Source organism: Solea solea, chromosome 18, assembly GCF_958295425.1.
Source record: "Solea solea chromosome 18, fSolSol10.1, whole genome shotgun sequence".
Lineage (NCBI taxonomy): Eukaryota > Metazoa > Chordata > Actinopteri > Pleuronectiformes > Soleidae > Solea > Solea solea.
In genome coordinates, this window is record NC_081151.1 from 5,795,490 (window position 1) to 5,821,402 (window position 25,913).

Sequence of the window (25,913 nt, forward strand, 5' to 3'; positions counted from 1 at the left end):
ATTGCTATCCATTTGTGCATACAAAGTATGAGGCTTCCCCTCAAGTAGGATAGTAACAGTGTGAAGAGCATCACCTGATTCTCATTCTTTGGACAGGACACGCAGGTGGCCTTACAGAAGCAGTGCAGTGTGAGACAGAGCCTGGAGCAGCAAACCGAGAAGTTTTGTCAGTTCTGTGAGCCCGGTGATGTACAGCTCATCCGCAGCAGAGCAGACAGCTGCCTCCAGCCCTACACGGAGGCCCAGCGCATAGCTGAGCTCCAGTTAGAGTGTCTGGAAAAGCTTGAGGCTTTTTTGCAGACCCACAGTGTGGCTGCAGGGATGTTGCAGGGCCTGAGACAGACTGTGGAGAGCGCTGGGAGCTGGGACCGTGGAAGAGTTGAGGAGCTGCAGCAGGAACTGGCCACCATTATCCCAGATATTAGCCAACTTGAGACTCTGGCTGTCAGTCTGGACAGTAGTCTCTGCAAAAGCCATCTACACATTGGTGGCGATGAGGGATCTCGCAAGTCCTGTCGCATGCTCGCTGATTCACTCAGTGCTGAGCTGGATACTGTGAGGAACCTACTCGGTACTAAACAGAGTGAGGCGGAGGCACTGGGGGCTCTGTGGACCTCATTTAGACAGCGGAAAGAGCAGTTGCTGAAAGCTGTGGAGGACATTGAAGAAAAAGCAGACCACCAGAGCTTCAAAGAGCCAAGTCTGCATGCTCTTCAGCAGAGGTAAAATCAATATGATATCAGTAGTATCATTCTCAGGTTTTTGGGGCTGTCGCTCCTTTAGGTTGGTACTAAATGTCCACGAGTGATTACATATTATTTGTTTGTCAGGATAAGGTTTTTTAATCAGCTGGAGGATGAACTGCAGTCTCACCAGCATGAGGAGCAGTGGCTGAGGGGCAAAGGCAACCAGCTGGCCCAGAAAGATGCAGAGTTGGCTGGAGAGGTGCTGAGGGAAATCAGTCTCCTGGAGAACACATGGGAGGACACCAAGAGGCTTATCACAGAGAGGTACTCACAGGAACAGGAAATGGTTTTCATCTGCTTTCTCTCCCATTAATATATATATTTTTATATGCAGTTTATTTGTGTTTTACATATAAGCTTGTTTTGGTATTGTCTGGTAATTGTTGTGTTGCTGCTTTTTTTTTTTTACCTTCATCAGACAGGAGCAGTGCAATTTACTTGTTGAGCTAATGAGAGAATACCAAACCCTGAAAACATCCATCAGCAGCATAATTGAGAAAACTGAGCCTCTGATTGAGATCAGCTCTGTTCTGAAAGACTATGAGGAAACCAAGAGGTCACTAAGCAAGGTCAAAATCTTACTGGAAAATATTTTTTCTATACATTTTTTAGTTTCCTGTCAGTTTACAATGTTGTTTTTTTTTCATTTTCTAGCATGAGGCAGTGAAGACAGAGATGTCTGATAAGCAACATGAACTGGACCAGTTTTCCAATAAAGGTAAACAACTAGTGGTTGAACTGAAGAAGATCCCTGACTGTGACTCTCAAATGATGAAAAGAGACATGGAGAACGTTGTGGATCAGTGGCTGGATGTAAGTCTGTATACAATCATAAAATGTTGATATGTTGATTTTAGATTCTGAGAAGCTCCATAGAGCAAAAAATGTTTACATATTGTCTTATTTTACCCCCTCATCAGGTCTCTGAGAAAATAGATGACAATATTGATCGCCTGAATCAGAGTTTAGCTCTGTGGGATGATGTGCGTAAAATCAGCGAGGATATTGAGAGTTGGACAAGCAGCTGTGTGATTGAACTCAATGAAAGCCTGAACAACCTCAACAACAGTCAGAAGTTGTCAGACAGACTTTCTTTGTTACAGGTAGGATTTCTAATACAAAAACATTTTACTCTGGATGTGCATGTACTGTGTTGCTATAACCACAGAGTGTAGTATTGTATAGACAAAGATAGCAGCTCACACCACTGTAAAACAAGCTTTTCTAATTTGATGCATCCACAGGCCGAAATGAGTGAGAAGGAGAAGAAACTTGAAACTCTGCAGAGCACTCTGTCAGAGCTGAAGAAGTGTAGTCAAAGCCAAGAGACTCCCGCTAAATTACAGGTACTAAATACAGTATGATCAAATTCTTGTAACCTCTGAATAATTGGGCTTATGACGATGTGTTACAGATATTTACACTGACCCATGTGAAGCTAACCACTAACTTTTGACTCTACCTGCTTCAGGTGCTCGAGAATGACCTACGGAAGAAGGTCAGCACTGTTCAGAAACTTCATGAACAGGCGCGGGGAAACCTTGTGGACTTCAGTTTCCAGAAGAAACAGCTGGAAGATTACATCTCACAGATGTCTGCATGGTTAAAAAGTATGGAGGAGTCTCTGGTTTCTTGTCCTGCTGGATCAGACCCAGAGAACATCTGCAGGGTGAAGGTACGTTGTCCCAGCTCATCTTTTCCTGCACATGAGGATCTAATGAAGTGAATCAACTCTATAAAATATGTCATATGTTTGAAGGACCTTCAAAAGGAGCTGCAGAATCAGCAGGGCAGCATTGACTCCACCAGGGAGAGCCTCAACACCCTGTGTAGAAAATATCCCTCTGAAGAGTTGGCTGGTCTGGGGTCAGCACTCACTAATCTCATCAAGACATATGAGTCTGTGAACCAGCTTTCTGCCAGAACACTGTCATCACTACAGAGCTGCCTTCAGCAGCAGTTCAATGGTGAGAAATCTGAAAAGCATAAAGAAAATCAGATTTTGTTTTGAGTCTACGCCACATTATTACTTCTCTTTTTCACTTTTCTCCTCAGACCTGGTTCAGGAGTTCCATTGTTGGCTTTCAGAGCAGAGGGAAATTGTGAAGGAATGCTCTGACCGGTCTGGAGACACTCAAATTGTGGAACGCAAACTTCAGAAAATAAAGGTAAAGCTAGTTGTTTAAATATAGCTAGAATAGATGGAGTTTAGTATTTTATAGTAATCTCTAAGGAATGTGGAGAAATAAAACATCATATGTGCCAGGAGTTTTAAATGTAGTGCTAAAAGTGGTTTGGTTTATCTGTCAGGGAGCCATGGATCGCGTGGAGGAGGGTGAGGTACGACTTACACAGGTGTGTGAGGAAGGAGAGAAGCTCCTGCTCCACCTTCCCAAAGCCAGTGCAAGTCAGGTCCAGCAGCACCTTTCCTCCATCCAGCAGGACTGGGACAGCTTTGTGGAGCAGTGCAGGCAGAACCAGCAGATCCTGGAGGACAGTGCCTCCCTCATGAAAGGGTAAGACACTTCCAAGTAGCAGTTCTGTGAAGCCCTTTGCAAAGCCTCCATTTATTAGCATACTATTTTAATATCCTGTAGGTTTGAGGGTCGCTTTAAGAAACTCAGGTGGTGGTTGGAACATATGGAAAAGAGGATGACGACGGATTTGTTGGAAGTCCAGCAGCGAGGTCCTGAAAAGGCTGTACTCGAGCAAGTGGAGGAATATCAGCAGGAAGTGCTCAAAGAAAGGTGCTTCTAAGAAAATAAAATAGCCTTTGTGGTGAAATTTTCACCTTTCACACACAAAAGCACACGTTTAAAGATTTCCCCTCTTTGCATTTCAGGGACTCATTTGAGCGCTTATGTCAGGAAGGCCAGGCATTAAATGAAGGTGGGCGAGGAGACGGCAGTGAGACAAGGGTGTCTGCTCAGCTGCAGTCACAGCACCAGGCCTTGTTGAGGCGTGTGAGAGAACGGCTTCACAGCTGCCAGCTCACTTTACAGGAGCAGCAGGCCTTTGAAGAGACACTGCAGATGACCTGGACTTGGCTTAGTGGTGCCCAGGAGCGCCTGGCTTCACTTAACAGCACGGTTGGCAATAAAGAGACTCTGGAGAAAAGACTCGGTCTTGTGCAGGTCAGTGAATAAGTAGAGTGTGTGGAAATTCCGGACACATTTTGAAATACTGGATTAGTTTTGTACACTTCAACTAAAATGGTTTTCCCTGTGCATGTAGGATATCCTATTAATGAAAGGTGAGGGTGAGGTGAAGCTCAACATGACAGTAGGAAAAGGAGAACAGGTTCTGAAGCACAACCGAATGGAGGGACAAGAGGCCATTTGTTCACAGCTACAGAGCCTAAAAGACGCTTGGGCCAACATGTTGATGACTTCAATGAGTTGTCACAGGTAGGAAATGTGTTGAAAAAATAGAGAGTAACATGATTTGTTGTTTGAGTTCACAGTAACATTTTTGTCATTACCTATAGTCGTCTGGAGTGGACCGTGACCCAGTGGACCAGCTTTCAGGAAAATAAGAACCAGCTGCAGCAGTGGATGGAGTCAGTGGAGCAGGAAGTGGGAATGACTCTGCCTCAGCAGCCGGGCCTCAAAGAGAAGTCTGCCTTACTCGAACGCTTCAGAGCCATCCAGGCTGACGTGGACGCTCATGCAGGAGCACTGTCACGCCTAAATGACAAAGCAGTGGAGATGCTTGAAAAAACTGGAGACCAGACGTTTGGACCAGAGTCGAGGGCAGAGCTCAACGCACATTTTGCTGATATAGCAGCTGTTGTCAAGGTGATTTAGACACAAGCAAAGCATGTGCAGATACCTGCTAAACCCTAGGTGATTAATTAAGGAAAATAAGAGCAGGCACAAAGATAGGAAGCATTTAAGAAAACCCTAGACACTTGTTGTCATGGCACCATTTTCTAGCAAGATTGAAGTTCTTAAATTTGGTTGCCAAATCGAGAGAGAGGGTATATTAAGCAATGTAGGCCAGTATGTATTTATATCACAAACTCCAATCCAACTTATTATGGAAAGGAATTTGGCTAAAACATAAAGTATAATATTTATACAGAATCTCGTTCATATCTACTAATTGGTACTAAACACTTTTTCATCTTAAAGGGTAAAGTCCTGTCCATGCAAAACATTGTGTCTGAGCACGAGCAGTATCTTGATGCTGTGAGAGACTTCAATGACTGGCTGATCTCAGCAAAAGAGGAACTCCAGCGCTGGTCGGACCTGTCAGGAAACTCAACCTCCATTAAAAGAAAGCTCTCCAAGGTTCAGGTGAGAAAGTTGTTTTAGAGAAATTAAGAGATGTGTGCTGTACCTGCACTGTGATTTGTATTATATCTACTTTGGGGCTCCACATTAAACACCTGAAAGTTAGTATGTGATGGTCTGCCATAGATTAGCTTCCTAAACAAAACATAAACATGCACTTTTCTGAAGTAGTGTTTTGGCAGAGGTGATCATTCTTGTTTTCTTTCCAGGAGTTGCTTGACTCCAAGCAGCGAGGCAGAGAGCGGCTAAGTCGTGTCCAAAGATGTGGGGCATTGGCCAGAGATCACACTGGTTCTGGTGGTTATGAGGCTATGGAGCGAGAGGAAGCAGCCTTGTTGTCGTCATGGGAGCAGTGGGAACGTGGAGCACTGCAGACACGTGCTAGTCTGGAGACTGCCCTCTCACAGATAGCCAGCTCCGAACAGGAGTTCAGCAACCTGTCGACACATCTAGAGCAGGACCTGCGGGACTTCTACCGACAGCTACAGGACTGGCGTCTACGACTGGCCAGTGGAGATGGAACAAATGATGGAGAAGAGGCTGTTAAACGGTGGGAGATAGCAAAGGTAGGTCCTGGCTTAGTCTAGTTATAACACTATGCTGTTGGTAGTGGTGGATACTAGAACTGAGATCCGTTTTTTGTCCAGGACACGTTAGAGGAACTTGTCAAAGCCGAGCCATTGTCTGACCGCCTGAAAACTCAACTCAATGATCTCTGCCGATTCTCCAGAGATATGGGAAGTCAGTCTGAGAGAGTGTCTGCTCTTATTAAGGAATACAACAGGTGAGAACATTATTGAGAAAGGAGATAAAAATGGATGTATGGATCTCTAAATCGATCAGTAATAGTACATGATAATGATTGATTTTTCTTTCCTTGTATCTAGTTTGAGTCTCCAAGCATGCAGGGAATGCCAGAACAAAGAGAAGCTACTGGAACAAGGGTTTCGCTCAGCCTTCAGAGAGTTCCAGCAGTGGTTGGTCAATGCCAAAATCAACACGGCCAAGTGCTTCGACGTACCTCAAAATCTCAGTGAGGCCTCATCTAGCTTGCTGAAGATTCAGGTACTATACTCATACCTGAATGCCTTGAAACATTCACATATTTACTCTACCCAATTTTGACCACCAATGACTACTGGTAGCAGGTACAGTTAAGACAACTTTTCTGCTTCTCTTCTCAGGAGTTTCTAAGTGACAGAGAGCAAGGTCAGTCAAAGCTGAACGCTGTGGTTGTCAATGGTGAGCTCATCTCTAGTATTGCGGCAAAAGACAAAGTTGATGCAGTTCGGGCAAAAATGAACACTGCCAGAGAGGACTGGAAAAACATGATGACTAACCTGCACAACAGAGAAGCAAATCTACAAGTGAGTACCTAAATGTAATTTCTCAGAAAGTGGGGGCATAATGTCCTTCCCAATGTGGAAACCACAAACGAGCCAACAAAGCATCCCAACAGCCTATTTACAATAACTCATCTTGTGTGTTTCAGAACCTTTTGTCTCAGATGAAGGATTTTGAGGCAAGTGCTGAGCCTCTACAGGAGTGTCTGAATGCTACGGAGCTGGCAGTTCAGGAGAGCAGCACAAGGCTTCATGATCTCACTGCCAAGAAGTTAGAGCTAAACAAGCTCCAGGTACCAATATCCACAATCCATGTCAACAACCACATTATGTCAAACTGACTGCTCATACCATTTACAGATACTCAACCTTACACCTTCTGATAGTTTTTAGCGTTAGTTTTATGACAAGCAAGCACTTCCTGGAACATCTGTTAACTGCCAGTAGCTTGCTGTTCCAACTGATGCCATCTTTTTGCTGCTCTTTCCTGTTTTCATGTCTTCTTAACATAATGTCTATCATAGAAGTTAATTCTTGCTTCATTCCTAAAATGCAGGGCAATTTAAATGTTCTCTATCAGCTTCTTCCAGATGCCTTGACTGCACGCCAACTTTACCAACTATGGGAAAAAAAGTCACATTTTCTTTTCCTTTGTGCCATGTTGTCTCCAACTTCTCACCTGTGTCTGCCACCAACTGTCTTATATCTGTGTGTCAGCTTGCATGCCACTTTGATAACCTGCTTGTGCTCTTCCAGTCTGTGCTTGAGGAGTTAGCCTCACACGAGGTTCAGCTGAACAAGCTGAAAGAGAAGGCCCAGCTGCTGTGGGATGAACATGCGGCCGGCAAGGGTTTTGTGCATCGTGTCTCGCAGCTCTCTGCTCAGTACCTAGCTTTAACCAACATGACCAAGGTACAGTAATGCCTACCAACCTGCCTGTGCACTGGGGCTTTTCTGGGTGTAGAGCTTTTGAGGAGAGTATATGATTGAGGCACTTGACTGGACTGAGCTTCGATTTAACTTTTTTTTTTTAAGTGGAAACTCATCATAATTAAAAACGAATTTATCTTTTACATGAGATATAGAGAGTAATTTATGTTATGTCTTTATTTATTTAATCTCAATGTGCCATTTACAGGTCAAGTCTAGTATGAATTCCAGCTCAAACCCAGTGTGATTATTTTTGGATTGTGTCCTGCTTTGTATATCTGCAGGAGAAGGCCTCTCGGATCGACAGAATAGTCACCGAGCACCAGCTTTTCTCTCAAGGCTTGAAGGAGCTTCAGAACTGGGTGGCTGACACCAGCCATATGCTGCAGACGTACTGTGCTCCCACTGCAGACAAAAGTGTTCTTGACAGCAGGATGATTAAGCTGGAGGTACAAGACTTCACTGGTAGTGAGAGATCAGCGGCATCACTGTGAATACCCAATTTAGGCTTGGAATAATAATAATAACTGATTGTTGCTCCAGGCCTTGCTGACCGCTCGTCAGGAGAAAGAGATCCAGCTAAAGATGCTGACCACAAGAGGAGAGTCTGTTCAGAGGAACACATCAGCTGAGGGAGTGCCCGCCATCCTGAAACAAATACAGGAGCTAAAAGATTCCTGGGATGCTCTGCTCTCCGCTTCTATTCAATGCAAAGGGTATTTTATTTTTTTTATCAGTTCTTTATCTTAAGTTGAGTTGTATTTCTGCAACTACCGTATGATTGTCTGACTTAAGCCTCATGCTCTCTCTAAAATTCACAGTCAGCTGGAAGGTTCTCTGTCACAGTGGACCAGTTATCAAGAGGATGTACGACAGTTTGTATCCTGGGCCGAGCACGTGGAGGAGAGTCTTGACCCAACTGATAAACAGTGTCCAGAGATGAGAGACAAAAGTGCTAATCTGAGCAAATCTAAGGTACTAAAATCTTCTTATTAACAGCCTGTCACATGCTGAAGATATTTGAATTTCAAATCTTAAAAGGGATAAGAGATGAAATTTTGCGGGAAAGTTTTACTCACAGTCGGTCTAAGTTTGAATTGATGCACAGTCAGTTGATAATGTTACTCATCCTTCCTTGTTGTTTCAGTTGCTTTATGAGGAAGTGTTGAGCCACAGCACCTTGTTGGACACCATCACTGCAAAGAGTGCCAGTATTGCAGAGAATTATGTTGCTCAACTGGAGCTCCAAGATCTGCAAGAGCGATACAACACCATCAAAGACAATGCCATGGTAATAAGCAGCAGAATGTTAGCCAGAGAGTAGGCGTGGAATCTTATTTTAAATACATCTCAGCGACAGTGTTATGATAGAGACTACTCTTCTGATGCATGTTCAGAAGAGTTGTCCATATGTTCACAAACCTGTACAAAAACAAGAACATTGTTACTGCTGTTGTATAATTTAATTATATCTTGGGGTTTTTATCCATGCTCATTTTATTGTTATTTTTGACTCCAAATTTAATTAGATTAAGTGAGATGGATCAACAAATCCACCTCACACAGCTCAGAACTGAAGTGTGAAGCCACCAAAGCAGTGGCTGCAAATCTATGAACATGTCACTGGGAATGTAAGAAACAAGTAACGCTCAGATTACAAATGAATGATTATCCTCACTGTGTCTTCAGAGGGCAGTTGGCAAAGCGGAGGAACTGGTAAAAGCCCACCAGGAGTATCAGCGGGGCCTCCATGCGTTTGAAGATTGGTTGGAACAGGAACAAGAGAAGCTTGGCTGCTACACTCAGCTGGAGGGTGATGTTGATATGCTGGAGGAGACTCTCCAAAAGCTGCAGGTGCAAATGTAGTAGTAGTAGTAGTATTACATATTACATAACCTAAAATGATCCGCATACATTTGGAAGAGCTTAACGACAACCACATCTGTTTGACTACAGGAACTACAGCTGTCCTGCACAGAGGGCCAGGCTTTGCTTAACACACTGCTGGTCAGTCGAGAACTGGTCATTCCCTGGGGCCTGCCTCAGATAGAAGACCGAGCACTGGAGACCCTGCAGCAGGAGTGGAGGCTCTACCAGGCCCAGTTGGCTGACACCCGGGCCCAGCTCAACAGTGCTCTGGCCAAACTGCGGCAGATGGAGCAAAAGTTCCAGCGTCTTGACAGCTGGTTAAAGGGCATGGAGACCAAAGCACAACTGCGAAGCCATCGGCGGTCTGACCGCACCACTAAAGATGCTCAGCTGCAGCTAATAAAGGTTGGTATAGCCCGCATAGCAAGTATGTGCGCAAACGTTTTGCAAATCTGCATATTCATCAATGAACTATCTTTTATCAGAGCTGGCAGGAGGAAGTGCTGGTTTATCAAGACGAGATGGAGGGGCTCAGTCTTTTAGCTCAGCAGGTCCTGGATGAAACCCACATTAGCAGCCGGATCAGTAGCAGAGCCACCCAGATCACAGCCCGCTACCATGCACTGCTTCTACATTTACTGGTAATGTCTACAAAAACAATCATATCTGTGAATTTTATATATATATATATATATATATATATATATCTATATATGATTCATATTTTCAGAGCATGCATTCATTCATGAAGTATATACAAGTATACTTATTTTGTCTTGGATGCTAATTTAATCTTAAGGTTGTCTCTATATCCAGATGAATACTAGAATCTTTATGTGTTTCTGCAATTTAATACAACTTGGAAATATGTAATGAGAAGATCTCCTTTCTTTGTTTGGCAGGAGACAATCAAACAGCTGCAGGAGGAAGTGTCTTGCCTTGACGAGGCACAGTGTGTCTTCTCAACCTTCTCAGATTGGCTCAGCACCATTCAGAATAACTTTAGCACTGTGGCTATAAGTGTTGATGTTGTAGACCGATTTGCAATGGAGAGAAAGATGAAGAAACTGGAGGTGAACATTTATATCATGCATAACTGGCAAAAAAAAAACATTACTGTCACAGTCCAGAAAAGTTTCACTGATGAAAACCTAATAATAATACAAGCCCATGTTCCTTTCAGGCTCTTCAGGGTGACATGGAGCAGGGTCACTCTTACCTAAAGACAATGAGGGAGAAGACAGAGCGAGCCTTTGCATTCTTGGAAGAACATGAAGCGGAGCAGCTAAAGGAGGAGATGGACACCCGTCTCTTTCAAATAGAGGAATTAAGGGCATCTCTGCGCACAGAGCATAGCTCACTGGAGAAATGCATTTCACTCTCGAAAGACTTTATGGATAAATACAAGGCCCAGGCCCAGTGGGTGATGGAAACCAAGAATCTTTTAGCCTCAAGTGTCGAACCTAAAGCTGAACTGTACCAAAAGAAGGCTCAGTTAGCAAAGTATAAGGTGAATTAATATTGGCTAATATGGCTATTTCCCTTAAAAAGACAATACACATATGAATAGTGTTTTAACTGCAAGTATGCTTCCTTTCCATGTATGCAGACCATCCAGCAGACAGTACAGTCTCACGAGTCACCAGTGAAATCTGTTATTGAGAAAGGAGAAGCCCTGCTCGACACAGTCAGTGACCCTACAATAAGTGACAACATGAAAAAGCTGCAGGCTGACTACCAGGACCTCTGCTTGGCATCTAAGGTAATGAATACTGCTCATCATTGTTTCTGATGTTTAATCTTTGCACACTTGAGAGTATCACTGAGGATGACTTTGTCTTTGCCTGTTTCAGACACAGGTCCAGAATCTTGTGGAGTGGGTTAAGGAGCATGAGGATTACAACAGCGAGCTGCAAGAGGTTGAGAAGTGGCTGTTACAGATGTCCAGTAGGCTGGTCACCTTTGACTCCATGCAGACCAGCAGTATGGAGATGGCCACGCAGCAACTTGCCCGACACAAGGTGATTAACTATGTCGCTAGAAAAATTTAAAAATTCTTACATTTTAAGGATTACTCTTCATGATCTGCTTTTTTTCTTTTTCAGGCAATAATGGAGGAGATAGCTGGTTTTGAGGAGCGTCTCACAAGCTTGAAGCAGAAAGGAGAAGGTATTGTTGCCAGTTGTACAGACCAAGTTCAAGTAAAGATCAGTCAACAAGTCCAGGCTCACCAGCAGGGAACCAGGGATAGCTACTCTGCCATTTGCAGCACTGCCCAACGTGTGAGTAACGCAACTCGACAACCATCCATTCATCCCTTCAATTACTATCAGAATTTATTATTTATGATACAGTAAGTTACAGTAATTAAGGTAGTACTTCACCTTGCTCAACAGGTGTATCAGAGTCTGGACCGAGAGCTGCAGAAACATGTCAGCCATCAGGACACGCTTCAGCAGTGTCAGACCTGGCTCTCCACAGTGCAGGAGGAGCTCCACCTAAACGATCAGGGACCATCTGGTCTACAGGAGGCACTGAAGCAGGTGAATGACACAATGTTGGAATGCAACAACAGTGACAATGTTCTTAAGCTGTTTTCTCTATCACTTTTTAACGATCGTTTGTTATATGTGCATACTCAGGTGAAGAACTACAGGGCCCTTCAGGAACAAGCCAGCACTTACCTGGACTTGGTGTGTTCCGTGTGTGACCTGTCTGATGATGCTGTGAGAGTGACGGCTGCCAAGGTCCAGCAGATCAAACTCACGGTCAGTTATTATAAGAAGATAAATGTTATGGTAGTTGGCTGATATAAAAATGCACAACTTTTATTTTCCATGTTGACATATTTAACACATCTTATCTTTGCACACGGTCATCTTATCTTTTCATCATGTCTTCCTTGCAGATTGAAGAAAGGATGTCCAGTGCACAGGAGCTTTCAGAGGGCTGGAGAGAGATCAAAGAACAAAAACAAGACCTTGTCAGCCTGTTCCAGGACATGGAACAGCAGCTTCTCAGCCTCTCCAGAAGACTTGCAGAGCTGGAGACCAAGATAGCACAAAACATGCTGTCACAAGCCAAGGTAAGGGAACGGAATCATAACCAGTGGTCCCTGATTAAAGGGTGATCTGCCCTCTTTTTGCGTGTATTAATTTTTACCAATATATTGCACGTCACACAGGAATGCAGCCAGCAGCTGCAGTCCAAGCAGAGTATCTTGACCAAGATGGCTGAGACTGTGAGCAGATTGACTGGTGGCCAGGACTCTCCAGAACACACAGAGATAGACCGTCTGAGCAATTCCTGGCTTGATCTGTGTCACCAGGCCAACAAGCTGCAAAGCCAGAGAGAGGAGGATCTGCACAGAGCTAAAGAATACCATGACTGCATCTCTGCAGTGGAGGCGCTGTTTGAACAGGTGTCCAAAGAGTGGGACAATCTAGCCAGGTGTGTAAATCCAACTTTTCAACAATAGATGAGAGATGCTATGAGATTTTGAATGTAAAGATCAAAAGATATCTTTAACTTGAACTCTTACTATGGTGTTTTGTCACAGAACGGATGCGGAAAGTTCATCCCAGCACTTGGAGGCTTTACGGAAACTTGCTGTGACTCTGGAAGAACAAAAGAGCACTCTGGAGAACCTTAAGGACCAGAAGCAGAAGGTCATCCAACACTTGAACTTAGATGATAAGGAGCTGGTAAAAGAGCAAATCAGCCACTTTGAGCAGAGATGGTCTCAAATGCAAAACCTAATTGAGAGGAAAATACAGGACTCAATGGTGACGCTAGAGGATATGGGCCAAGTAGAGGCCCGTCTGAAAGAGGCACGGGACTGGGCTGAGGAGCAGCAGCCTGCTCTGTCGGAGGCCATGAAAATGAGTCCTCCCCCTGAGCTGGCTCAGAGCTTCCTGTTTGACCACCTGAGCATCTGCAGTGAGTTAGAGGCAAAACAGCTTCTACTTTCCCAGGCCATGGCTGATTCTGACAGGGTGCTGGCCCGGCTGGGCCTCAGTGAGAGGCAGCATTTGCAGCAACTGATTTTTGAAACTCAATCTGAGGTGGAATCTTTGAGTGTGAAAGTGGTGCAGCGTAGAAAACACCTGAGCAAGGCTTTCACAGAAAGGACACAGTTCCTGATGGCTGTGAGCCAGTCCATTTCCTGGGTCCAGCAGAATGAGAAGAAGGCCCAGGCAGAAGAGTACATTGCTTTGTTGCCTGATGATCTGGCCAAGCAGGTTAGAACGTGCAGGAACATCCAAAGCAGTCTGAAAGCCTATCAGAGTGAGCTGACCTCCTTGTGGTCTCAGGGGAGGGATCTGATGAGAGAGGCCCGCGAGGAAGAAAGAAACGAAATTCTCACTAAGTTACAGGAGCTGCAAAACATCTTTGACAGAACATTACATAGATGTGGGCAGAAACTTCAGGAGCTTGAAAAAGTACTTGTGTCCAGGAAGTATTTCAAAACCGATCTTGAGAAAATATGTCAGTGGTTAAAACAAGCCGACATAGTCACTTTTCCTGAAATAAACCTGATGGTGGGAGACGCCGAATTGGAAGCACAGCTACTGAAGTATCAACTGATTGTCGAGCAGGCAATTGAATATGAGAACCTCCTACTAATTGTACAAAGAGCTGGTCAGGAAATATTGCCTACTCTTAATGAAGTAGACCACTGCTATTTAGACGAAAAACTTAACACTCTTCCCCAGCAATATAACAGCATATTAGCTCTAGCAAAAGAGAAACAGGAGAAAATCCAGCAGGCTATTCTTACAAGAAATGAGTACACCTCTTTCATAGATGTCACTCATAAAGCACTGAAAGAGCTGGAGGAGCAGTTCAATAATCTTGGCACACAACCTGTAGGGCTGCAAACAGAGGAAGTTGTCAGTTTGCAGAGTGATTACAAAACCATTCAGGTAGATCTGTGCAACCTTGGTCTAGCTGTGAGTGAACTCAACCAGAAAAAAGAGGGATTTCGCAGCACTGGTCAACCATGGCGCCCAGAGGAAATGACCCAGCTTGTGAGCTTGTACAATGGCCTGAAGAGGCTGGTTGAACAGAAAGTGGAGCATCTTGGTGAAACCCTGGAGTCATTTGAGGACCATAAGGCAATGGCTATGCAGGTTGATTTTGAATTAAAGGCCACAAAAGAGCAGCTGGTTAAAGTGAATGCAGAGACCCAGTCGGCCGAGGAGAGGCTGAAGAACTACCATGCTCTTGCAGGGAGTCTCCAGAGTGCCAACTCTCACTTGTCAAGACTCATGGAGCAGATGGACACTCTTGCACCCCGTGTGGACCAAGCGGCACACGACGCCTCAAAGGAGCAAGTGGTTCTGTGGCAAGACGAGCTGCGGTCTTTGCAGGCTGCAGTGGGAGATCTGATAGAAGAGTGTGAGAACAGGTTTATTCAAAGTAAAGACTTTGAGACGGAGATGAAAAGGACACTGGACTGGCTGCAGCATGTCAGGGACGAACTGGACTGTGCTGTAATTGTGGACGTGAGGGTGGAGAAGGTGCAGGAGGAGATCAGAAAGCAGCAAATCATGCAGGAGGAAGTGCAGTCCAGACTGAGAATTGTGGCTGCTCTCAGTAGCAGGGAAAATCTAAAGTATATCAGTGCCAATGAGCTTGTGCCAGCCCATGTGGATACAAGCCTAGAGGAAATGGCAAAGTTGCAGGCTGATGTCCAAAAAGCACTGAGCTCCAAACAGGTGGGATATATTCTATAAAACATGAAAATGATACATGTAAAATGTGCAGTCTTTCAGTACATTTTATCTAAATATGCTTTTCTTATTTTCTCTGAACTGTTTTTGCGTGAAGATTACTCTGGAGGATGCACTGGACTTGTGTCAGAGATACCACTTCAGGATGCAGTCAGCCTGCGAATGGCTGGAGGATGCTGTGTCTTTCCTACAGCAGGCTAGTCTTGGTGTGGATGTGGAGAACTATGAGGAGTGTCTACAGCAGCAAGGCGAAATTGTGGCCACAGAGCAGGAGTTCATCATACACCTGGAGGAACTGGAGTCCCTGCTGCCTCAGCTGGAGAACCTGGTCAACCCTGTAGCCAAAGACCAGCTCCGTGTGAGTGTGGAGTCGGCAAGGCAGAGAGGCATGGAGGTCCGAGATCAGCTCCAGTGTCACCAGGATGTCCTTCAAAGGTAGTGAGCATGACATAGTGATGATACACATGTAATTTTGTGTATTTTTTTCAATATCGTTATTTAATTCTCTAATATCATTTTTTTAGCTGTGTGAAGCAGTGGAAGTCATACCAAGAGGCTAGGCAGACTGTCATTGAGCTTATGAATGAGGCTGAGAAGAAGCTGACAGAATTTTCCACTGCAAAGGCTGCCACAAGCCAAGAAGCTGAAGAAAAGCTGTGCAGTCATCGGGTATGATAGGCCAAAAATTTTTTATTTTCCATGTAAAAATGGGTGATTCATTTAGGAAAATGATGGATTTAATTTATTATCTCTTCATTTTTCAGTCCTTAGTGTCACTGGTAACTGGCTTCCAAGAGAAACTGAGTGGTTTAGAGGAGCAAGCAGCTCAGCTTGAGCTGGTGGGGAGTGATGCCAGCAAGGCAACCATCAGTCGCTCAATGACCACAGTGTGGCAGCGCTGGACACGACTACGCAGTGTGGCACGGGGACAGGAGAGAGTACTTGAGGACACTGCACAGGAATGGAGAACTTTTAGGGAAAAGGTATACAGGCAAACAGTATGAAAAGAAAACATACTAATAATAATAAAATAATTAGAACCATTTTGCTTAAATTTCTAAATGGTCATTGTTTTATAGATGGTGAAGGTGAGAGCAGTCTCGGATGAGCTCCAGAGTCGTTTTCCTGATAGTGCCGTGGAAAAGGCCTCCAAAGCCACCCTGCAGTCTCTGTTAGACCAGCATGATTTGCTGAGCCAAGACTTGGAGCGAGAGCTCTCCTCCCTCACACTGCTCCGACAGTACGCCCTCAGCCTGTTGCACGATGTGGAAGTGCCTTCGCCGACAAATGAACAGGATGAGCTGCCCAGCCTGAAGGAAATCAGAGCTGCGCAAGACCAAATGGAAAGGTAGTGCAAAGATCAACATAAGGAAATGCAAAATTGAAACATTTTTAACTGAAAGTTTATTACATAGTTTACTTGGAATGATTTTGTCTTTGTCTCTCCAGCCTTCTGACACAGTCCAGGACTAAAAGGACTCAAACTGCTCAGGAACTGAGGGACAGAGAAGAAGTGGAGAAGGAACTGAGCGTCGCGAAAGCCTGGATCCAGGAGACCAGGGAGCTCCTTCTCAATCCAACACCTGACATTGATTCTCTTCTGCAGGAGCTTGAGGTATAGCTTTCTGTCATCTAAAAAGTGAAATATCACCTTTGTGAATCATCCTCAAAACATAGATGCTTGATGTTATTATTTCTGGATCTTGTTTTTGTAGATTGTACATGGAGATGTCATCACTTATCGGCAGAATGTGGATAAATTAGCGGAGCAGCAACAGAGCAAATACTTGGACCTCTACACCATTCTGCCTTCAGAAATCTCAATGCAACTTGCTGAGGTCTCACTTGCACTGGGCGCCATTGAGGATCAGGTAATACTGTATTCATTAATTCAGTATCTTTGAATGAACATGGATAAGATGATTCTTTAACTTGGTAGCAGGTGTAGCATGTATGTCAGAGAGCACGTACACAGTGTTCAGAAGGTTGTGTTGCATTGTGTTAATTAATTTCATGTTGTGTTCTAGGTTCTTTTTAAAGAGAGAGAAATTCAGAAAACGAGGGAAATAAAAGAGGATTTCAGCTCCAGAATCCATGACATCTCAGAGAAACTCAAAGCTATCTCTGCTAAATTTAAAGAAAAATCTCCAGATGTTGATCATGCCAAAGAAGAGGTCAAGGTAGGTCATAGAACTTTGCTCGGTCTTATTATTAATCGTGAAAAAACACAAATCATTCAAAGGCATTCGTTATAAACACATTTCTCTTAACAGAGTCTTGCTGAAGACCTGGACCTTTGTGGTCGCATCCTCTCCGAACTGGATGCTGCTGTACAAGAATTTGGACGCAGAAGCCCTCTGCTGGCCAAACAGCTAAGTGATGCCATCAGCAAACTATCAGAGATCCATCACCAAACAACACGGCTTGCAGACTGTAGGAATAACTGGCTCAAAAAGGTTTGTGCAATATTCATAAATCCTCAGTTGCATAGAAAAACACAACTTATACCTTTGTGTTGTTTCTAAGTGCAATATATTTCTCTTGTCTCTTATGTTGGCTCTTTAGGCTGTCTGCCATTTAGATGAGTATAATGAGATGCTGGACTTCATTGTGAGGTGGTCAGAAAAAGCCAGAAGCCTGGTGAAGGCAAACATCATCTGGAACTCCTCTGTTCATCTGCAGGAGCAGATACGGATGTATCAGGTCAGTTGGGGGCGTAGACATGTGTCCACACTGTGCATTTGGGGTCTTTTGAAATACACTTTTCATTTTAACCCACTTATTATTCACTAACCTGTTGTCCTTGTTGCACAGTCGGTCCTGCGTGAGTCTCGGGAGCTCCATGGAGACCTGGAGTCAATGGCAGAGAAGGTAGAGCTCCTGTCAGAGGTGCTACAGGTTGAATCAATGAGCCAACAGGTTTGTGAACTCAGTCGACACACGGAGGAGCTTCAGCAAGGCATCAAGATTCGGCTGCAGAGCTTGGAGGATGCAGATAAGGTACAGAGATGAAGGATTTGTTTATGGCATTAATGACTACTGACTACGCTACTCTTTTTTATTGATCATGTATCGATTAATAATGCTTTATGTCCTCAGAGTATGGAGGCCCTGGAGCATGAAGTTAAGGCCCTACATGTTGCTCTGGAGCAGGTCCAAGCCACACTGACCTCACCAGAGTTGACACATCAGAGCCTCAAAGAACAACTGACTCAGAGACAGGTAACTAGAAAGTACACAATATAGGCCGCCATTTATTATCAACAGCCGTGGATGCCTAGCTTTTGTAATTTCACACAATATAAACCTTCATTTGTTTTGGGCAGCGTCTGTTGGCAGATATGGAGAGCTTCAAGCAGCAGGTGCAGGCAGTGCAACTGTGTCAGAGCGCTCTGCGGGTCCCAGAGGAGGTGATGCCAAACCTTGCCATTTGTCGCACAGCTCTGCGTCTGCAGCAAGAAGCCAGTCAGCTGCAGCATGTGGCCATTCAGCAATGCAACATCCTACAGGTACAATGGACAGCAAATTCAAAGTGTGGAAAATCCTGCATCCAGACCACATAATTATGCATGATTATTTTGAGGAATACTTTTGTTAGCATATATTTTTACATTTTTCAGTTCAAGCTCTTGGTTTAACGGTTGCATGCACTTTGTTCTTGTGCAGGAGGCAGTGGTGCAGTATGAGCAGTATGAGCAGGAAGTCAAAGACCTTCAGGGGCTGATCGAAGAGGCACACCGTGTCATCCAGGACCGACCGATTCCCTCCAGTAGCATCCAGGAGCTGCAGGCACAGATCCTTCACCATGAAGTATAATTCATACATCAATTCATTAATTTTACCCAGGTTTCATGTCAAGAAAACTCTTGAATTTACACATGAAATAAATGTGAGCATCCAGAATAAAACACATTTTGTTATAATTTGGATATTTTATATTTTTTATATTTTTTATATTAGGAACTTGCTCAGAAAATCAAAGGGTACCAAGAGCAGATTGCCTCGCTGAACTCAAAGTGCAAGATGCTGGCAGTGAAGGCCAAGCATGCCACCATGCTGCTGACTGTTACTGATGTGGAAGGACTGCCTGAGGGGCTGCAGGAGATGGATGGCGAGAAAGCAAAGAAATCATCTGCACAAGCTGTCATGGTAGGGAAAAAAAAGAAAAAAAGAAATGTACAAAATGTATTGATGAAGTTGTTTGCAGCTATTTGTTCATGATGGCTTTGCCTAATCAATTAACCTCACTCTGCTATCTCTGGCTTCCACTTAAGAGGTTCTTAAGATTTTAAATTTCCTTTATTGCTTTTACTGACTAAACCTTTTTGCCTGCTTTCATTGTAAAAATGTGTTTTTTGTAAGTTGCACTGTGCCACTTTTATCTAAAAACACATTGCATATGATTAATCTCTCCAAATCCACCTCGCCTGTCTGCTCTTCTGATAATGTGTCTTGCATGGCGTGTCAGATGACGGCTGGCCGTTGTCACACTCTCCTGTCTCCTGTAACTGAGGAGTCTGGGGAGGAGGGCACGAACAGTGAGGTCTCTTCTCCTCCTGTCTGTCGCTCTCCCTCTCCCATCACTCACACTGAGGCCACTATAACCAAGGTATCTGCCTTCTCTGTCTCTCTTCCATCAAAAGTATACTCACATGTGAAATGTGTGGTTTCTATTGCTTCTGAAATGTTTTTTTTCTTTTTTTTATTAGCAATAAAACACAAATTTAATTCCCGCTGCTATTAATTTAACAACAAACCACTGGGAGTAATTATCCATATCTATTATCTGCCAGCACTTACAAGTTCATCGTGGCTAACAATGAATTTGGAGCTCTTTGGTTGCCGTCATTTTCTAATTATTTCACCTGCTGCTCTGACCACTGCTGCATAAGACCGTACTGTTTGAACTGTTTTCAGATGGGAAAAGGAACTCTCACAAGAGCTCCAATCCAAGAGTTATACGACCCAACATTTGAGTCGGTGGCCAACTTAGATGACTTGCAGCGCTCATGGGAGACATTAAAGAATGTGGTATGTAAATAATACAAGATGTTCACGCTGTAATCATGTTTTAGGCTTAGCACTCATTGTACATTGTACACACTGCTCTCCAAACAGATCAGCGAGAAGCAGAGGTCTCTGTATGAAGCTCTGGAAAAACAACAACATTACCAGGGGTCGCTCCAGTCTATCTCCTCTAAGATGGAGGCTCTGGAGGCCAAACTGAGTGAGCCTGTGGAGGCAGATAAAAGTCCAGACAGTCACATAAAAGCCCATGATGTGAGTCCCAATATGTCAAGATAAAAATCATGGATGGATGGATGGATTTTTTTAATCACATCTTTATTAATTCAGTAAAGTGGCTACTGCTTTTGCTCACCTTTGTTTTTTTATTGTCTATTGTCATGTATTTAACACTGTTTTGTAGGAGGAGAAATTTGAGTTAAATTTGAAATTTAACTGCAGTGTCTCCCAATGCAATTGTAAAACCAACTCTCTTCTCACATCACTGCCAAAGTAAACATGTTTTAGTTCTACATCTCCAGTGATGCTCTTCTCTGCAGGGTCTGATTGAAGAGATTCGGAGTGTGCAGGAGGAAATCGACAGGCTGCAGAGGAGCTTCACAGAGGACCTCGCCTCTGACACTGTGGACTCAGACATGGCTGACCAGCTGGCCATGCAGTCCTCCCTCGCTGTGTTAGCTGAGAGGATGGCGACCATCCACATGAAAGCCTCAGGCAAACAGCAACTCTTGGAGGTAGTTGTTGTGGAAATGTGGGACAACGTAAGTCTGTATTATTGAATTATAGTGACAAGTAAATGTGATTTGGTCTGTTCCAGGAGCGCGTCAGTGACCGTCTCGAGGGTCAGCGTCAGGAACAGGCCATACAGCTCTATCTCGCCCAGGCAGATGGCCTGGACCAGTGGTTGGTCAGTATGCGAAGTGCCGTTGCCTTCATCCTTGAACCTAAACCTATGGAGGAGTCAGACATGGAGGATCAGCTTGCTGAATGTCAAGTAAGAGCTCCCCCTGCTGTCCATATGGAGCAATGAATCCAATCTGCACATGTAAATTACCTTATACGATAAATATTAATGGATTTATTATTATGAATATGACAGAATATTGCCAGGAATGTCACACACAACTCTGGAGAACGTTTTTCTCTATCATTGTCTTGGTCATGGTCAGTACACTAATGCAGAATTGGGTTTGGATTACTTCCATCTGCCTTATACAGTATTCAGTATTCTCTTTCCTTTATCACGTATGGATCATCCCAGGAGGCAGGAACCTTTCAGTAAGTAAACAAGAGCATTAGCAGAGTTAGAGGGGCATTCAGACGGCTAGGCTCTTAAGCAACTGTAGCACTAGTTTTAAGCAGATTATGCAGATGTATCTGTGTGACAGGGACCTGTTAGAAGCACAGAGCAAGGTATTCAGGGGTGTGGCTTTCAGGTGATTAGTAGATTCCGCTGTTGGGATTGGCGGTGGTGTTAAAGCTGCTAGAATATCCAAGTAGGGGAATCCACGAGAACTGGGAGGGAAAGGCTGCTGCTTCCGGTTGCAGAGTTATAACAGTGCTATTACAAAACAAATCTACAAATACTGAGCAGAATATTGCAATAGGTGTCCTCAACTGGACTGGACATTCACCATGATCTGCACAGGATAACTTTCCAATTGAAGTAACAGCATGTGTGTTGCAGAGCTTGAAGGATTAGTGGTAATGTGTTGCACAGGAGACGAGGCCAGAAACGTGGGCAAAGGATGAAAACACAGGGAGAGCTCTCCACGTCCCCCTGTGTCAGGGGAAAGCTGCTGGCGTAGGGGGCTCAGCCACAACTGGAGCGGGTTTGCTGTGTAGGTAGTGAGAGAGCAACCATGTTTGATCTGGCCTCTCTTCTCCTGCTGCTGCAGAACATGCTGCTGGAGATTGAAGAGAAGGTCCTGGCCCTATCTGAGCTGTCCATGCACAGTGAGAACCTGCTGCTGGAGGGCCGCACTGAGACAAGAGAGGACACTGAGCAGTTGGCCAGGAAGTTACGCACCTTGAAGGGTGGCCTGTTGGAGCTGCAGAGGATGCTGCAAGACAAGCAGAATAACATCCAGGTGAGTCCGCCACAGGCTACCAATGTTAGCGTACTTGCAACATCATTACATTATTTTCGAAAGAGAATGTTAAATGTGTCTCCAGCAGCTCTATGTTGCATGTCATGGTCCTTCTTTCTTCATAAGGTATTTTTCATTATTTTTATTCCTGTTTTAAAAATATTTATTTTGGCACTGAAGTGTTCTCTGCAGGAGCAGGAGGACAGTGAATCCGACTCCAGTCTCTCACAGAGTCCCAGTGTGCAGGACTGGCTGGCCCAAGCCCGGACCACACGCACCCAACAACACCAGGACAGTCTTCTGAGACAGAGGGTGCGTTCCTTTTCTCTTTTATAGGAAAATAATAAAAGCAATAATGAAACTGAGCTGAAATGTCCTTTTTCAAACACTTTTTTTTACTTTATTACATTAAAAATAGGCATCTAAATAATATCTCAGTCAGCACATTAGTGATTCTGAACCCAATTTACGAAATTTTAATCATTTCCAATTTCATCATTATACTCTGTAGGAGCTTGAGGAGCAACTTGCAGAGCAGAAAAAGCTGCTTCAGTCAGTTGCCAGCAGAGGGGAGGAGATTCTTATTCAGCAGGCCTCACCCAGCAGTACCAGGTTTTTTTTAACTCCTATTATACCACAATTTCACTCAATATTTATAATATAAATTAATATATTTATGACAAATTTGTGGCAAATTCTAATGAAACGTCAATGCATTTATGTTTCTGTCACTGTGCAGCACAATGGAGCCATTTTCACCAGCAGCTCTGGTTGAGAGAGATGCTCAGGCTGCTCGAGAGCAGATGAGGCAGAGATGGGAGAGCCTGAGATTAGAGCTGAAAACCAAACTGCAGCTCCTGCAGAAAACTCTGGAACAGGACAGCAAACAGCCGGTACTAACTCTGTCATGTAATTATTGGCACAAAGTCTAGTGTTGTTGCTTCTAAAGCTAGAGACTGATTTGAGTATGTGTGCAGGTTTATTCTCGAGCCTCTCGTGTGACGACAGCTGGCTCAGTGTATAATGGAGAAGCACAAGCTGACAAATCGTCCCTGAAGACTCTGTATGATGGATTCAGACAGACAATAGAAGACATGACCACTCAGGTCTCACTATTTCAAATACTATGCTATACGTGACAACAGATTACATCGCAAGATTCGTTTTGTTCCATCAACTTTGCGTGTCTGTTTTTGTGTGTGCACAGCCTGGTGGTGGTGAGGCACAGGTGGCGCAGATGGAACAGCATCTCTACACAGCTGTGTCATCCACCTCCTCCTGGCTGGATGGTGTGGAGAACAACGTCTTCTCTGGATCAGTGTTGCTGGCTGAGAATGCAGAAACCCATCTACTGAAGCAGGAGGTACGATCAGACTTCAAATGTAGATGATCGTATGAATGAATCTAGGATTCTGGCAATATGAGATGAGTTTGGGTTTAGTTTAAGAGTTAATTCATGTCGTCGTCTTCTCTGCAGACATTAGAAAATGATGTGAGGCGTATGACGGAGGAGGTGAAGCTCAGTCAGTCTCTGCTAGCTGGGTCCTCAGGTTTGAAACGTGAAGACCGCACGCTGCTGGAGGACAACCTTGAGTGCCTGAAAGAGAGACTGGGAGCTCTGGGTTGTGCTCTGGGACAACGCTGTGACCACATGAGGACCAGAACTAATGAACTCACTGCCCACCAGGTTTTTATATTTTCCATGAATTGCTTTTCAGTGCTATTTTTTTTTCTTTTTAATATACACTGATATTGCAAACAAGCTCCAAATGTTTGATCCCAAAATGTCCTCTTATCTAATTTAGAGTGAATTACAGCTTCTTCAAACTGCTTTAATTGAGACCAAGTGCCAGATCCTGCAGGCCTTAGCTGGAGCCATGGACAGACCAGCCTCAAAACAACTGGAGGTAATGCAAAGTTTAGCAGAGACAAATATCCACACAAATCTCCTGATACGGGAGATTTGATTTGATCAATCAAACAAATCAAATCAATTTGATTTGTTATTTTTAGGTCATTGCCAGTGCAGAAGAGAGCCTGAAAGACTTTGAACAGAGAATTACAGAGCTCAAAATCAGAGGAACAGCACTACAAGTGGATCAGATATCTACAAACAAATTACTGAAACTCCAGGTAATTTATCAAATTGTCTTGTATTATGTTTTAACTTAAAAGTAACTTTTAAAAACATTAGTCCAGCAGGACAAAGTGTTCATGAAACTAATAACCAAAAAATGTGTGTGTGTGTTTTCAGGATTCTTATGAGGAGCTGGTGATGACGGTGGGTTCCAGGCGCAGTGGTTTGAACCAGAACATGGCTCTAAAGGAACAGTATGAGCGTGCCCTGCAGGACCTGATGGACCTCGTGGACACAGCTAAAGATAAGATGGCTGCTGATCAGAGAATCATCGCCAGCTCTGTGGAGGAAGTCCAGAATCACCTGGACAAACACAAGGTTTGGTCAATTTGCAGCTCTGTGTGAAACAGTGAAACAAGATCGAGACAAACTACAGAGTTGAAGACAGACGTGATGATTGGCTCGTGTCTGATTGTGTTTTCTAGGAGTTCTTTCAGGGTCTGGAGTCCCATATGATTCTAACCGAAACATACTTTAGGAAAATCAGTGGTCTGATGCTTCCCAAAGAAAGCCAAACGTTGGAGGAGACACTAGCTGAGGCTCAGAGGATCCTCAAAGAGGCACACACTAAAGGAGTGGAGCTCGAGTACATCCTAGAGGTGAGAGAACCATGATTTTCTGGTAGTAATGGAAGAATTGCCATATTCTAAATCATCTGTCTTGTGTAAAAGTGTATTTTAAAATGTATTTTACTAAAACTGTTAGTGGCCTAAAGATTTTTCTTTGTGTTTTTATCTTATAATTGTAACATACATTTTTAGACATCACTGCAAAGCCTCAATAAAGGAATAAGGAATTTCTTTGAGAGTGGTTGCGATGGTTTACATTTTTATTCATCTCTTTTTTTGAAAATCAGACTTGGTGCCGCTTGGTGCATGACTACCAGAGTCTGAACCGACAGTTGGAGACAGTTGAGGGAAGTATTCCCTCTGTTGGGCTGGTGGAGGAGACGGAAGAAAAGCTCATGGACAGAATCTCATTGTATCAGGTACAGACGTTCACATTTTACAATATGGCATAATAATCTTACAAAGCCTAGATACAGGTAACAATTAATGCAGCCCATTCACTTTTTTTCTTCATTCTCTATTTATCTTATCCTCCTTCTTTTCCTGTACAGGGTCTGAAGGGGAAACTGACAGAACATCAGCACAAGCTCCACCAGGTGTTGGACGAGGGGAAACATCTCTTGCGGTCAGTGTGTTGTCCTGCACTGGAGAATCAGCTCGCTCTGCTGGGGGAACACTGGCTCAACAACACCGCCAATGTCAACAAGGAACTGCAACGCCTGGAGGCCATCTTACAACACTGGACCAGGTCAGAATATCTGTGCATGGGATTTCTGAAATCAGTCTAATCTCTTGGTGCAGTTCAATATTTACTCTGTGTTTTATCTCTTTCTTTCCTTAAGGTATCAGAGAGAGTGTGCCGAGCTCAGCGAGTGGTTGCAGTCTGCTCTGGAGAGACTTGAGTTTTGGAACACACAGGCAGTGTTAGTCCCACAGGAGCTGGAAACAGTTCGAGATCATCTCTCTGCTTTCCTTGTGAGACCACAGGCGGTGTTTTTTTATTTCTTGTATTGATCCAGATATTCTGGATCTTTTCCAGCCTTTTTGTTTAAAACACTCACACACATTGAACAAGTAAGACCTGGGCACCCAGTTGTGCCAACGCCACAAATACAGTATATGCGGGAAAATCCACTAAAAGTACATATATACTGTAGTTTTAGGGATGTGTGTT

The 25,913-nt window shown here is 44.0% G+C and overlaps 1 protein-coding gene across 10 annotated transcripts in view; it reads left to right on the forward strand.

Annotated features, from left to right (window-relative positions):
• Nucleotides 1-25,913, forward strand: part of syne1b (spectrin repeat containing, nuclear envelope 1b) — a 67,645-nt gene that overhangs the window by 25,252 nt on the left and 16,480 nt on the right. For 8 of the 10 annotated variants that reach the window (XM_058615469.1, XM_058615479.1, XM_058615468.1 and 5 more), the window contains 71 exons: nucleotides 97-722; nucleotides 831-1,010; nucleotides 1,165-1,315; nucleotides 1,401-1,559; nucleotides 1,667-1,849; nucleotides 1,991-2,092; nucleotides 2,218-2,421; nucleotides 2,506-2,713; nucleotides 2,802-2,914; nucleotides 3,057-3,262; nucleotides 3,344-3,493; nucleotides 3,589-3,880; nucleotides 3,981-4,153; nucleotides 4,234-4,543; nucleotides 4,880-5,044; nucleotides 5,251-5,607; nucleotides 5,689-5,825; nucleotides 5,929-6,106; nucleotides 6,226-6,408; nucleotides 6,534-6,677; nucleotides 7,141-7,296; nucleotides 7,599-7,763; nucleotides 7,858-8,030; nucleotides 8,136-8,289; nucleotides 8,462-8,605; nucleotides 9,004-9,168; nucleotides 9,271-9,588; nucleotides 9,669-9,824; nucleotides 10,086-10,256; nucleotides 10,367-10,693; nucleotides 10,793-10,945; nucleotides 11,037-11,204; nucleotides 11,289-11,465; nucleotides 11,580-11,726; nucleotides 11,826-11,951; nucleotides 12,092-12,268; nucleotides 12,368-12,633; nucleotides 12,743-14,903; nucleotides 15,016-15,353; nucleotides 15,443-15,587; nucleotides 15,683-15,901; nucleotides 15,998-16,266; nucleotides 16,368-16,533; nucleotides 16,634-16,789; nucleotides 16,946-17,098; nucleotides 17,192-17,374; nucleotides 17,484-17,621; nucleotides 17,733-17,918; nucleotides 18,018-18,140; nucleotides 18,245-18,427; nucleotides 18,585-18,728; nucleotides 18,879-19,067; nucleotides 19,387-19,527; nucleotides 19,836-19,949; nucleotides 20,037-20,198; nucleotides 20,483-20,677; nucleotides 20,761-20,937; nucleotides 21,842-22,033; nucleotides 22,214-22,345; nucleotides 22,545-22,645; nucleotides 22,773-22,926; nucleotides 23,011-23,139; nucleotides 23,241-23,396; nucleotides 23,511-23,720; nucleotides 23,839-23,940; nucleotides 24,047-24,166; nucleotides 24,288-24,488; nucleotides 24,596-24,769; nucleotides 25,027-25,158; nucleotides 25,291-25,487; nucleotides 25,582-25,714. In XM_058615469.1, the coding sequence (XP_058471452.1) occupies nucleotides 97-722; nucleotides 831-1,010; nucleotides 1,165-1,315; nucleotides 1,401-1,559; nucleotides 1,667-1,849; nucleotides 1,991-2,092; nucleotides 2,218-2,421; nucleotides 2,506-2,713; nucleotides 2,802-2,914; nucleotides 3,057-3,262; nucleotides 3,344-3,493; nucleotides 3,589-3,880; nucleotides 3,981-4,153; nucleotides 4,234-4,543; nucleotides 4,880-5,044; nucleotides 5,251-5,607; nucleotides 5,689-5,825; nucleotides 5,929-6,106; nucleotides 6,226-6,408; nucleotides 6,534-6,677; nucleotides 7,141-7,296; nucleotides 7,599-7,763; nucleotides 7,858-8,030; nucleotides 8,136-8,289; nucleotides 8,462-8,605; nucleotides 9,004-9,168; nucleotides 9,271-9,588; nucleotides 9,669-9,824; nucleotides 10,086-10,256; nucleotides 10,367-10,693; nucleotides 10,793-10,945; nucleotides 11,037-11,204; nucleotides 11,289-11,465; nucleotides 11,580-11,726; nucleotides 11,826-11,951; nucleotides 12,092-12,268; nucleotides 12,368-12,633; nucleotides 12,743-14,903; nucleotides 15,016-15,353; nucleotides 15,443-15,587; nucleotides 15,683-15,901; nucleotides 15,998-16,266; nucleotides 16,368-16,533; nucleotides 16,634-16,789; nucleotides 16,946-17,098; nucleotides 17,192-17,374; nucleotides 17,484-17,621; nucleotides 17,733-17,918; nucleotides 18,018-18,140; nucleotides 18,245-18,427; nucleotides 18,585-18,728; nucleotides 18,879-19,067; nucleotides 19,387-19,527; nucleotides 19,836-19,949; nucleotides 20,037-20,198; nucleotides 20,483-20,677; nucleotides 20,761-20,937; nucleotides 21,842-22,033; nucleotides 22,214-22,345; nucleotides 22,545-22,645; nucleotides 22,773-22,926; nucleotides 23,011-23,139; nucleotides 23,241-23,396; nucleotides 23,511-23,720; nucleotides 23,839-23,940; nucleotides 24,047-24,166; nucleotides 24,288-24,488; nucleotides 24,596-24,769; nucleotides 25,027-25,158; nucleotides 25,291-25,487; nucleotides 25,582-25,714 (15,039 nt within the window). The remainder of the gene's footprint in view (nucleotides 1-96; nucleotides 723-830; nucleotides 1,011-1,164; nucleotides 1,316-1,400; nucleotides 1,560-1,666; nucleotides 1,850-1,990; nucleotides 2,093-2,217; nucleotides 2,422-2,505; nucleotides 2,714-2,801; nucleotides 2,915-3,056; nucleotides 3,263-3,343; nucleotides 3,494-3,588; nucleotides 3,881-3,980; nucleotides 4,154-4,233; nucleotides 4,544-4,879; nucleotides 5,045-5,250; nucleotides 5,608-5,688; nucleotides 5,826-5,928; nucleotides 6,107-6,225; nucleotides 6,409-6,533; nucleotides 6,678-7,140; nucleotides 7,297-7,598; nucleotides 7,764-7,857; nucleotides 8,031-8,135; nucleotides 8,290-8,461; nucleotides 8,606-9,003; nucleotides 9,169-9,270; nucleotides 9,589-9,668; nucleotides 9,825-10,085; nucleotides 10,257-10,366; nucleotides 10,694-10,792; nucleotides 10,946-11,036; nucleotides 11,205-11,288; nucleotides 11,466-11,579; nucleotides 11,727-11,825; nucleotides 11,952-12,091; nucleotides 12,269-12,367; nucleotides 12,634-12,742; nucleotides 14,904-15,015; nucleotides 15,354-15,442; nucleotides 15,588-15,682; nucleotides 15,902-15,997; nucleotides 16,267-16,367; nucleotides 16,534-16,633; nucleotides 16,790-16,945; nucleotides 17,099-17,191; nucleotides 17,375-17,483; nucleotides 17,622-17,732; nucleotides 17,919-18,017; nucleotides 18,141-18,244; nucleotides 18,428-18,584; nucleotides 18,729-18,878; nucleotides 19,068-19,386; nucleotides 19,528-19,835; nucleotides 19,950-20,036; nucleotides 20,199-20,482; nucleotides 20,678-20,760; nucleotides 20,938-21,841; nucleotides 22,034-22,213; nucleotides 22,346-22,544; nucleotides 22,646-22,772; nucleotides 22,927-23,010; nucleotides 23,140-23,240; nucleotides 23,397-23,510; nucleotides 23,721-23,838; nucleotides 23,941-24,046; nucleotides 24,167-24,287; nucleotides 24,489-24,595; nucleotides 24,770-25,026; nucleotides 25,159-25,290; nucleotides 25,488-25,581; nucleotides 25,715-25,913) is intronic. The other 2 variants (XM_058615475.1, XM_058615477.1) reach the window with 2 other exon arrangements.